Source organism: Arvicola amphibius, chromosome 4 (assembly GCF_903992535.2).
Source record: "Arvicola amphibius chromosome 4, mArvAmp1.2, whole genome shotgun sequence".
NCBI lineage: Eukaryota > Metazoa > Chordata > Mammalia > Rodentia > Cricetidae > Arvicola > Arvicola amphibius.
Window position 1 is genome coordinate 148,861,929 of NC_052050.1, and position 13,177 is coordinate 148,875,105.

At 42.7% G+C, this 13,177-nt stretch overlaps 1 protein-coding gene across 1 annotated transcript; it reads left to right on the forward strand.

The window, feature by feature from the left end:
- Positions 1-1,657: 1,657 nt before the first annotated feature.
- On the forward strand, positions 1,658-5,532 carry LOC119811193 (beta-defensin 33-like). Its single transcript, XM_038324831.1, has 2 exons — positions 1,658-1,715; positions 5,402-5,532. The coding sequence occupies exons 1-2, from the start codon at positions 1,658-1,660 to the stop codon at positions 5,530-5,532; spliced, it is 189 nt and encodes a 62-aa protein (XP_038180759.1).
- Positions 5,533-13,177: the final 7,645 nt, after the last annotated feature.

Sequence of the window (13,177 nt, forward strand, 5' to 3'; positions counted from 1 at the left end):
AGAGGTGTTACGTCCACCACCAGCTTGCCCTGAGTCACCCTCTGGAATGTAGAGAAGGAAGTTGGCTACATCAACATGACCGATGAGAAGAGAAGCTGAGGGCTCAGAGTCCATTTCCCCACAGCCACTCAACTGTGTGGCAAGAGCAGAAGAAGAACTAAAGTGTTAAAAAGGCAAACTATTTGCAAAGCATCACTCAGTGAGCAGCAAAGTGGTCTTTGAGCCCAGTTACCTAACTACATATTTTAACTTGTAGATAAGATTCCTTTTTCCCTACCTACTTAAAGATGCAGCCTACTTCAGAGGTGGAGCAATTTATTTGATGCTTACATTTCAAGCACCATCTTCCCTTGATTCCGCAACCGGGATACAGCAGTGTAGGGCAATACTAGTAAGTGAGTAGGGATATTTGGCCTCTGAATCCCTTTCCTAGTTCCTCACCCTCCCTCCTCTCACTCTATTGTGTCCTTTACTTCTTAGTGTCTCAGTTCCTTTAAGAGGCTGCACACACACACACACACACACACACACACACACACACACACACACAGATGCACACACTTCATTTTTCATAGTCACAGAGGTTGAGAACCCCCCTGATGGTTTCTGCAGATCCGTGTAAGGGCATGGATCTATCTAACGATGGCCCTGACCCCAATGCTTTGACTCTCACTGGTCCTACTCCTTAGGATTGGCTTTTCAACACGGAGCTTTTCAGGGGACATGAACATAAAAACTCTAGCATTTCTTCATCTCCCTGCCATCTTCTTCTGTCTGCCCATACGTTTATTCTGTTATGTACTGACGTCTTTGATGCAGCGTCAGTATTAAGGATCTTTTGTCCCTGCATGCTTCACCAGCTGTGGGCAATACAAGAGCTGGCCGCAGGGACAGCTGAACCTGAGCAGGAGCAGCCTTTCTCCATTGGCTAGCATAACAAATTGAAACTCAATAAGCAAAGAAGGGGGTTTCCATTTACAAAGTCTCTTCTAATTTTTTAGCTTCTTGGGGAGGGTGTGTGTGTATATTCCTGTAGTCCCAAGCACCTGAGAGATAGAGACAAGCGAATCACTACACGTTCAAGGCCAGTCGGGTCAACCCAGCAAGTCTGAGGTCAGTCAGTGTTACATAGAGAGACTCTGTACCAACAAACAAAATAAAATAAAAACTAAACACAAGTCCTTCAAATCATGAGTAGAAACGAAACCCCTTGGAAAATCCTGACTTACTATAAACCCCATGTAGGGGTTTTTTTCTTGCTTGCTGCTTTTGATTTTCTTGAGACAGGTTTTTACTATGTAGCCTGTGCTGTCCTGTAACCCACTGTATCACCGAGACTGGCTTCAACTCCCAATCCTCCTGCCCTTTACTTCCTAAGCACTGGAATTACGAATGTGTAGTGGCAGGCTCAGCTAAATGCTTCTGTTTTTGACAGAGGGCAGCTTGGGTCTGTAATCATGGGTTCTGAAGGTAAGATCTCCCTAGTCACACCACGGTCCTATTCACACATCTGCACTAAGAATATACGCTTTCCTTCTAGCTGAATCATTCCAGCTCCCCCAGGATACCTGCTGCTGTTGATGTGCTCTGAAGAAGGAGTCAACACACTCAGACACTGCCGCTCCCTCCTTCCACGCCAGGAACTCAACTTCTCACCATGAAGCTGCTGTTTCTTCTTTTTCTCCTTCTTCTATGTCTTTCTCAGACAGCATTAGGTAAGCTGTGACCCCAGCTGAATGGGTGAGGCAGTAGATGACTTCGGAGCCTGGAGCAAACCAAACAAACTCATAATTCAGGCATGAAATGAGACAGATACCAAGAATACGACACGGCTATACGTTACATAATGTCACTGGTGTTTCCACTTGACAGAGTCAGCACGGTGTAGATGAGGGGCCTCTAGGTGTGTCTGTCGGGGGTTATCTTGGTTACGTCAACTGATGGGAAGAGCCTTGTGCTTCCTGGGCAATGGATCCTGGACTGTATCAGAGAGGATGACGTAAGCTGAGCACTAACAGACATGCATTTGCCCCTCTGCTTCTTCAATGCAACACGGCCAACTCCCTGAAGCTCCTGTCCATGCAACTTCACAGCCCTGGTGGGCTGTCGCTTGAACTGTGAGCTAGATGAAGGCTGTTGTCTCCTTTAGTTACTTTTATCACCGTGACAGGGGAGGAACGAAGGCGGTGGGCAGGAAATACTTCTTTACAAACAAAGAGAAGCTTAAACAAATTAAAAAAAATGACATCCTTAAGTTCTTCTTCTTTTTTTTTTTTTTGGTTTTTCGAGACAGGGTTTCCGTGTAGTTTCTAGAACCTGACCTGGAACTAGCTCTTGTAGACCAGGCTGGCCTTGAACTCAGAGATCCGCCTGCCTCTGCCTCCCGAGTGCTGGGATTAAAGGCGCGTGCCACCACCGCCCGGCCCTATCCTTAAGTTCTTTATCTGGTAATAATAATTGTGACAGACAATATTTTGATGTGTCTTCAGATTACAAATCACTTCCTGTGAATGAAAACAGCAGCACCAACACAAACAGCAATCGTGTCAAATGATCATGGCCACTTTCTCTTCCCAAACACCATTTTTTCTAAAAAAATGAAATATTTATTATTATTTTATTTTTAACTTTATTTTTAAAAAAGCCTTGCAAGTAAATACAAACATCACACATCAACATTAGCCAGACCCAAAGTCTAGACGACTCAGTGAGCTCTATCCAGTTAGAATAGGCATTCAGGACAAAAGTTGTGGAGCTTTATGTTAAATCTCACACTTTCAGTATTGAATATATTTCACACACTTAGCCATTACTGAAGCCAAAAAAAAAAAACCATATGACAGGATGAGAACCAGAAAAGCAACTGGCTTTATATTCTCTTCCATGTCTCATGTCGACCCTCATGTCACTCAGCCCTTTCTTATCCACATACTCAGTCTGTGTCTTCTGCTCCTGTTCTACCATTCCCACAAGTACATTTCTACACACACACACACACACACACACACACACACGCACACGCACGCACACACACACACGTGCACACACACGCACATGCACACACGTGCACACACACACACACAGAGATTCTGCATAAGAGGTAGAATATGTAATTATTTTTTCTTTTTAAGATTTTGTGGTGCTTTACATACACTAAGTCCATCCATTTTCCCTTTAAATACAATGCCTTTGGAGGAGGCGTTGCACTCCCCGAACCTGGAATTACATGTGGTTGTAAGCCTGATTTGGGTGCTGGGGATCGAATTTGTGTGTTCTGAAGAATGGTGTTTTTAACTGCCAAACCATCTCTCTAGCCTCGAATGCCTCCTTTTTTTTTTTTTAACACACAGATTTTTCAGATATTATAAGCTCTGACTGGCAAGAAACTCACTCTGTAGACCAGACTGGCCTCAAACTCAGATCACTCTTCCTCCTGAATCCTATGATTGAAGATGAACACCCCCACAGCACAGTACAGGCTTCAAACATACAACAGCTAATTTACTCTTTGCAGCAATAGATATAGAGCATTTTATAGCTGAGATGTAGACATGATGTAACCTACATTAAGAGAGACGATACTTGGCAAAATTCACAAGTAAAAATAGTTCAATTCTGCAGAAAATACTATTACATTTCCAACAATCTTAGACAATAAGTTTATTATGCTTTAGATAAACAAAAATTGAATTTTTGGTGTGAATATGGTCATGCAATGTTTAAAGTGTGCTTATTCTAAAAGCTTAATTCTTAGCTACATAAAAATTCAGATTTAATGAAGTGGTCTCATTTTTACTGGGTGATCTTTGTATGGAGAAACTATGTCCCCAGTCTTACAAGAACACAGGGATTCTTCCTCGGTGAGGTGCAAATCCACTCAGATCACTGGGGTGCTCTGCTCAGTCCAGGCTCATGCAACAGCCACTATCATGGGTGTTGCTGCCCAGTGCAAAAGTGAAGGGCATCCAAGGGGTTCCACACTAGCAGTTAAGAACCCACTTGGCATTGTTTCTGCTCAAAACACACTGACTAGGCTCATAGCTATGTATCTGGCAAAAGATAAGACCATCATATTTTTATGTCAAGACAACAGAGAACCGAACAATTTTTGAACAGCCTAATGGAAGAGAGAGGGGGAAGGGGATATGGACAGATGATTGACAGCTTATAGATGATAACTGGATATAATGGGTATATTCATTGATGATAGATATGGTTGTGGAGGCGGCTCCAGGTAGAAGCAGATGTCTGTCTCTGCATGTGTGTTTTTGTTTTCTTCCTACAGTGGCAGTGTAGCTATATTTAGATCTATATATTTTATTTATTTATTTATTCATTATGTATACAATATTCTGTCTGTGTGTATGCCTGAAGGCCAGAAGAGGGCACCAGACCTCACTACAGATGGTTGTGAGCCACCATGTGGTTGCTGGGATTTGAACTCAGGACCTTTGGAAGAGCAGGCAATGCTCTTAACCGCTGAGCCATCTCTCCAGCCCCCATTTAGATCTATATTTATATTTAGATCTATATTTAGTCTGTATTTAGATCTGAAGTCTCTCATTCCCAATTGTTGTGCTCTCCATCACAAACACAACACCTCGAAAAGCCACAGACCTTGATAGAAACAAGATCCAGCATTGACTCATGACTGTCCTTCATTCTTGGGCTTTCTTGATTTTCGGTCAAGATTCCGGTTCTCTCTACTCACCCTACTCTCTCCACAGCTTCATTCTCCCTAGCCTAACTCACTGGGGCATAGGACCGTTGACCACAAACGGGAGGCACAGCGCTAGGCTGTCAGCGGCACACCACTTCTGCCGCTCTCTCTCACTGTGTGTCGCCTGATATTTGCTGCTCACTAGGAAAGTTTTGACTGTCTAGGAGGAAGACGCTTTGGGAAGGCTTTATAGAGGCCACGTGCAGGGAAGTGAATCACACTCACATTCTCGGAACACAATCAGGTGCGGTGTTTTCTCTGACCCAAGCGTCTTCACATGAAAACGAAACTAAGATACAGGCGCCACAGACTTTCAGCTGGACCAAGAAAAAACAAAAACAAACAAAAAATAATAACAACAAAAAACAGGCTCCAGTGGCTGCGTGGCCTCAGCTACCCCAAGCCACAGAGAGTGAGCGAGTAAGCCTGGCTGGCTTCCTGCTGTCCCGTTCAACAACACTGAAATCATACGTTCTCAAATGAGCTTCCTCGTCTAACACTCTTCGTAACAGTCTGCGAATGAGAAAATGACCCAGCTCGAGTCACATCTGATCCATTAGAAAGTTGGTGTGGGTCTTGTGGCCTGTTCCGCCCACCCCTGCTGGGTCCATTACATTATTGTATTTTTGTTTGTTTGAAGCTATTTGTTTCTTCACCGCTTCTTTCCCTTTTCTCTTACAGGGAACAAAAGACATTTAAGATTTCAACAATGTGAGAGAATGGGTGGCCTTTGCAAGAATCAGAAAACGCACGGATGCTCCATCCTGCCTGCTGAATGCAAAAGTCGTCACAAACACTGCTGCAGGGTTTAACGGCAGCTCACTGACATGCGCAGTTCAGCCCGAGAGGCGGCACCTGCTCTGATTTCCGTGTAATAAAGACATCATAGAGCATATGTACTCTTCCCAAGATGCTAATTTTACGGGAAACGCCAGTGAGCTTGAAAAGGGAGAATCTGGTGGTGGTGGGGTTGGGGTCCAGTGTTTCCAGGTTCTTGGCCTCTTATTCAAGAAATTAAAGGCTCACACAGGTTTGCAAAAATGGTAAAGAAACTTGGCTGGAAGTTCGGGGCTAAAAGCAAGGTCGCTTGATATTGAAATTCCCACTTCTGGCTACCTGTCTCATCTCAGAGAAGGTAAGGAGTTCAATTTGGTGAAAGCCTAAACCAGAACATCTGTGGAATTAAAACACGAGGCTGAGCAAACTTGTCAATGAGACTGAGCGTTGAAACTGTTGAATGTAGCGACTTGCGTGGGGATAGCCCCTGTTGACACGTGTGTTTGAATGCTTGGTTCCCAGTTTCTGGAGCTGCTTGGAAAGGATTAGGGGCTGTGGCCTTGTTAGGAGCGTCACTGGAGGAAGGCTTTTTGACGACAAAAGCCCACGTGAGACCCAGTCTTACCCCGCCCCACCCCACCTCTAACTTGTGAATTTCATGCCCCAGAGCAATGCCTGCTTTCCTGCTGCCAGGCTCCCCACCATGACGATCACGGACTAACATTAGAAACAATAAACAAGGCACTGATTCAATGCTTTCTTCTATAGAAGAAGTTGCCTTGGTCGTGGTGTTTCTTAGCAGCAATAAACCAGTGCCTCAGACAATGAGCTACATGAACATCTGTACAGTTGAGATGCAGTCAGCAGTGACTGTCTCCGTGCACCTTTAGGAAGCTGGCAGGGCTGCTCCTGAGAAACTAATCCTCTACCGTTCCCTGAGAAATGTCTGGTTAAACAGGAAGTCGCTGATACATTAAAGCAGACAGAGGTTTCAGATTCTGTAAAATGTCCCCTAATATTAGAGCAGTAAATCTAAAGACACAGCCAGCAATTATTGACCTGATTTGTCTTTTCACTGTGTGTGTGTGGGGGGGGGGGGGGGGTTACATATGTGTATATGTGTATTCATGTGTTATGTGTGTTCATGGTGTGTGTGTGTGTGTGTGTGTGAAGTCAGAGGTTGCACAAGGCATCTTCCTCTAGCACGCTCTATTTCAGCTAAACTGGCTGGTTAATGAGCCCTGGAGATCCTGCGCCTCTATCTTTGCCTAGTGATGAGGTTACAAGAACTGGTCCCGACATTCAGTTTTCACATGGGTCCAGCGATTCAGACTCAGGGCTCACAACTGTACGCTAGGGACATCTATTCCACCGAGCCATCTCACACTCAGTGTGCATCATTTTCTATAATTCAGGGGCTACATTCTGCCTGGTGACCTAAGGAGATTCAGAATCTCTCCCTTTCCCAGAGCGTCAAGGATTTATCATGATTACCAGTAGGGCTTGTGAACAGCCCTGGAGTTCCTGCTCTCCATAATCAGAGGACAGCAAGAAAAAAAAATTCCACCCTTTAAAAGATTCTCTGATGCCACAGAGAAGATGGAGTCTCGGAGGCCAAATGCTGTGCTCGATCTAAATTCAAGTTGGGACTGCCTAGAGTAGGAGACGTAAGAACTTAAGATACTACCAAGATACGTTTAACCTCATGGCTCTACAGCAACTTTGTGATGCTGAAAAAATTAACATAGGAGAGCAGTTTACCAGGATGGCTGCAAGTGAAGCCCCCACAGGTTGCACCTCAATCCCCTCGCTGACTTTCATTGCCTGCTTTCTTTGGCACCCTCAAACCCTGGAATGTGTGCTCTCTATACTGTTCTGTAATGCCTTTTTTGATGTCTAACCTGTGCCCATGTCTTCAGTGTTGATGTTCAAGAGGATAACAACCCCTCCCCCAATACTCTGCCACCCTTGTGTTCTCCCAGATTGATACTGTTCATCTGCCACACAAGGTGAGTCCCAGAGTCTCTTTAATAACCATCTCCTGCCTAAATTATGCTTTAATACTCCAAGAACTATAATTTCCCGGAAGAGTCCATTATTCATCAAGTCTTCCCCCAAGATTCCACATCTCCAAGGACCCCCTCATGTTGTCACTTCCGGTCTACCTTTTCTTTTTTGCCCTTTATTTTTCTGATGCAGGATCTTGTGTGGCCTGAGTTAACTTCAAACTATGCAGCCGAGGATGACCTTAACCCTCCTGATCTGCTGTTTCCACCTCCAACTACTGGGATTACTGTCATGGTCCACCACGTTTGGCTCTTTACTAAGCCCAGCTACATCAACTGGCACTTTCTTAATGCATACCTTAAGTCCCCAAATATTCCCATTGAAGTTGTGTGTTTAACTGAATTCTATGTTTCTACACTTTGTCTTCCAATCTCTCTCCCCATCACTAAAAATTCATTGTTACTTTATAGTAAAAAGATAAATGCATTTAGTTTAACATCTGAAGGTCTACAAATGCCGATGATTCCATTGCAAGCTTCGTCTCTCATGTTTTAGTTCCAAAATTTCCTCAAGTTATGATGGGAGTCATAATTCAGGCATGAAAGCTATACCTATTCTTCCTTCACATCAGAAAATATTTATATTACTTAACTTTGCCTAGAGAGTCCTTAATATTGCAGACTCTGCTTGGGCATGACTTACCTATGATCTACCTATGGATACAATTTTTATGCCTGGATGTTTCTTATTAAAGTTGACATTGGATTATGACTCCAGCTCACTAGCACTGTTCTGATACACAGAAAGTAATCAATAGTTATTTAAAGATTAGATAATAAATGAAGAGAACGACACAGTGCGGTCTTGGTGTCTGATATAATTCAGGAAGGACAGGAAATGGATTCTTCAGGTCATGGTTCTCACACAGCAGAAGCTCCTGCCAGGGCACAACCCTGGCATTCGGGTACAATTTGTTTTCCTCCTCAGGCACACACTTATGAGAGAATCACAGTAATGGTGCTCAGAATCTGTAGAAGGAAAATAAGCTGTTTTAGGTAGAAATTCTCAAGTACCCTGGGCAGGAATTGACACCATCCAGTAGGATCAGGAAGCCATGGACTCACTGTGGATGAAGGTGCCTTCCCTCATGGACTCACTGTGGATGAAGGTGCCTTCCCTCATGGACTCACTGTGGATGAAGGTGCCTTCCCTCTGTGCTGAGTCTTTCCACTCAGTCCCTCCTTCCTGTTTACAGCCTTCAGGAGATGGTGATAAATGAAAATATTTGAGTTGTAATTTGAAGGAAAAGAATCTTGAAATACTCCTATAGGACCAGCGTATCATGGAACTCTCGTACTCAGTACTGGTGCTCTTTCATAGAACTGCTCAAAAATGCCGTTTTCATGCAATTAAGACTTTATGATTTCATCTTCTCAGGAAAAGATACCATTGAGAATATAATACCATAGTTTGGTTCCCAAAAAGGATTGTATTGACAGATATTAAAATTTGTGAAGACATGATATGCTTGAAACTTTCTGAGGCACAACAATTCAAAATCTGTACACAAGTCTCAGGCTTATAAATCCATGCTTGGTAATATGCATCATAAGAGGATGAGATTGGAGATCTAAACTAATTTTTGAGTAAAGGACTCAGAATGACAGTCACAATCTGAGGTGGAGGTTTTCTGAGCAGAAAAATCACTTGCACCTTACTCAGAGTTGGATCTGGCTTCTTGCCTGCCTCTTGCTTGGAGGAAAAGGAAAGCTCATACTGAGTGAAGCAGCTAGGTGCTCCCTGGCTCGTCTATTATCAACCATCAGCAGAAGCCACCAACTCCAGAACTCAGACAGCAGATGTCCCAGAGGTGATTCTCACAGCCTCTGGGCTGTGCCTATCATATTGAAACCAATACCAGAGCTGAATACAAGATCTACCCATCCCATGTCACACTAACCTGGCCTCAGCCCTATTTCCATGAACCAGTTTGACACCGTTCTGTGCGCACACTGAAAGGGAAGTGTGGAGCTAGGCTCCTAGCAGAGACCCCTCCCACGTGTGCCTGTCATGATCACCACTCCAGTGTAACTCAGTAACTTTGCAGCATCACCTTGCTCTTCCTGGACATAGCTCGCATCTGCCCAAATGCTGTAAGCAGGTGTCTCATCACAGAGACTGCTGAGAGCTCTCCTTGTTCTTCCACAGGTTTATCATCTACTTGACTGAAAATTAGCTCAGTAAGGAAACTGAGTCAGCATCACTGTTTTGAGTGATATAATAACATGATTACTTACTCTCAGTGGGTCATTGTTAATAAACTACTGTCATATAAAGTGACAGATCATGGATGAAGGAAGGTACTACTTCAGCCTGTTTCTAACTTCTGAGCTCATTATCTTCCGAACTAGTACCCTGAAAATCACAATGAACCTTTAACAGGAAGTATACATTTATTTTATGTGTTTATATAAAGGGTTAATAATGGGAGAAAGGAGTAAGGGATCAGGAGTACTTAAGGGGGTGGATGACACCTAACTTGCTGTAGGAGTCAAGATCCAAATTCTCAATGACCTCCAAAACCAAGGAATCCAAGTTCTCCAGAGGCCTTTAAGCTCCGCTATGACTCACAACCCCTCATCACGACATACAGGCTAGGCACTAGGTTGAAAGTCAAACATGCCTCCCCTTCATCTCACACCTGGTATGCTTTTCTCAAGATAGGGAAAACAATTGCCTAATTTTCCTCCCCCCAAAAAGGTTCCAATTGTATGAATGCCTTTTTCTAAAAAAAAAAAAAATGTCTGAGATTTTGTCTTCCTGACTTTGCAAACAGATTTAACGTGCTGTCTCCCGATCATAGCCAATGGTGAAGTCTGCTGCTGTTCAAGGCTACATCCATCAGTACAGGTCCAACATGAGAGTCAAGAGAATGGTTGGGAAAAGCCTCTTCCCCCTTCTTCCTTGATGTTAGCATTTCGTCACAGTTCAAGGTCAGTGTGAAAACATGATTTGTAAGACTTTCCCTTTAACATCTTTCTGCCCTACCCTGGTTACTATTCCCTAGAAGCATCCTTAGGGAGGTGGAACTCATTGGAACTCATACAGGAGGATGCCCGATAGGGCTTACCTGCCGTGACTTGAGAGAGAAAAAGGACAGCTAAGATGAGAAGGTAAGGTAATTTCATGGCGCCACTTCAGTGGAAAATGCCTCCAAGTCCCTGGAAGAGATAAACAATGATAATGTTGAACAAAATACAAGGTCCTCTTTTACATGTTGAATCAGCACAACCAAACATGGAAGGAATGCCCAATTGTGTCGATACTGCCAGTTAAAATATACAACGAGGAGCCATGAATTAAACAATGCTTAACAGTATTTGCTGCAGAGCTGACAGTATTTCTTTTGTTAGCACCTAATGGACCAAGGATTAGGAAAGAACAGAAACAAAGATAGTAAAAGTGAATATGACAAATTTTATGCTTTTGTTCTATGAAAAACCTCTATCAGCTTGTGGCACTGTTACTCTCATGTAACTATATAACCTCCTCCCTGAACTCAAAATCTATTTCACAGTAATCAGAGGATTGCCCAAATGCCTAAAAGGAATACAAACCTTTGCTTACCTCTTAAGATCGTCCTTAAGGGGGTCTCTTCTCTCTTAGAATACAGTTGTTCATGTTTCTAGAAATATATGACATCTCCACCACACCCAGACACTGTTGGCTCCCATTCGATTTGCTCTTACTGAGGGCTGGCCCTACCCACCTGGACCAATGAGAGCTGTCAAATACCTCTGGGATGACCCTGCTGATTCACGTCTCTTCAGATGATGGTGGAGTCCCATGATGGACAGAATCTTATGTTCTTGGCCCTCGCACCACTAAGCCTAACACAGTTTTTGGGTACATGAGAGCCGAGGGGCTTTCCTCAATGAATCATTATAAGAAGTGTCTTGGGAAGTGGCTGAATCAGAATTTTTATGTCTTTTCCTCTTTTCTCTTGATTGATTATCCATTTTATTCATTTATATTTTAGGAACCTATTATGATTTTCTTATAGTTTAAAGGAAATTACTCTTTTTACTTAGTCATTGATGCTAACTCCAAGGAATTAAGAGAAAAATAAATTTAAAATTACAAGACAAAACAAGAAACAAAATCCCAATATCTAGTCTATATAATTACTCTAAAAGTAAACGGATTAGACTCCTCAATCTAGACATGGGTCAGCTGAATGTATAAAAATAAGCCATCCCCAGAGCTTCACTTTGTATTTGGAAATTTGTTGGCTGATAGTTAAGGAATGAAAAAGTAGTTCATATAAAAAAGTAGTTTATATAAACATATAAAAGCAAAATGGCTACACTTATATCAGACCAGCTAAACTCTAAATAAAAAACAATCATGAAATGCAGAGGCCATTATGACCAAATGATCGGTGAAGGGAAGATATGGTAATTGTTTTAAACATCTATGCAAACAGCATCAGAATATCTAGACATACACAGCAAATCATAACGGAGTTGACGGGAGAAGTGGACAGCCATGTGCTAACGGTAGCAGAGTCCAATACCCTGCTTTCAACAACGGACAGACCAACAAGAAAACTCCAGTCTTAGAGAACACTGGAGAAGAAACCACCCCAACACAAACACACAGAAGTTGCAGCCACTGCCTGCACAGCACACACCTTCTTAAGAACAGGCAGCTTATTTCCCAGCACAGACAACATATTGGTTGACAAGTTTTAGGATAAAAGACTAAAACAATAACCTTTGTCTTTTCTGACCACGATAAATTAAAACTTGAAACCAATAGCGGGAAGAAAAATTACAGATATATGGAAACTAAAACACCCTTGGACAACTAATAGATCGAAGAAATTAGAAAACATGTTTAGACACTCAAAAGTGAGAAACCTTTCTTTTTCTTTTTGGAATAAAAAAAAGATAAATTCCAAGTGGGAAATATATAACTTATACCCATGTTATCCATGAGAATTGTCACTATTATTGCTATATCTGTTATTCTATTAAACACTTCTACATTATATTTTTGAGTATTTTATTTTTTTAAAAAATATTTTCCTTTTTTTTACGTGTATATACATGTGTCCCTGTCTTTGAGTGCAGGTGCCTACAGAATCCAGAAGATGGCAGTGAATCCCCTAGAGGAGGAATTACAGGCGGTCTGAGCCACCTGACGTGGGTGCTTGTGAACCCAACTCGGGTCCTCACAACTGAGTCATCTCTCAAGCCCTCACCCAACTCTCTTGTTATTTCCGAAGGTTTTCTGTTCTTCATTTGTTCATGATTTCTTAATGAAGTGTGAATGTGTGTGTGTGTGTGTTTGTGTGTGTGTAGTTAGGTCAAATCCCTTAACATAATTCTTTAGCAGACACGCTCTGCACTCAAGCATTCTCTGCAAGCTCTGGCTTGTGCATGCCCTGCTACCAGCTGCGACTTTCCCGACCATGTCCTCTAAGATGTGGGAGTTCCTCTGTGCTGGGCTCTGCTGGTGATGAGTCGCTCCTCTTTTTTTTTTTTTAAATTGATCTGGGGCTTAAAATCAATATGTCAAGGTTAAAATTTCTTCCTATTGTTCTCTTTAGGTGCGTGGTGCTTTTCACATCTGTAGATCACTGCCTTTAAATGGCCCCCCAGATGTCAA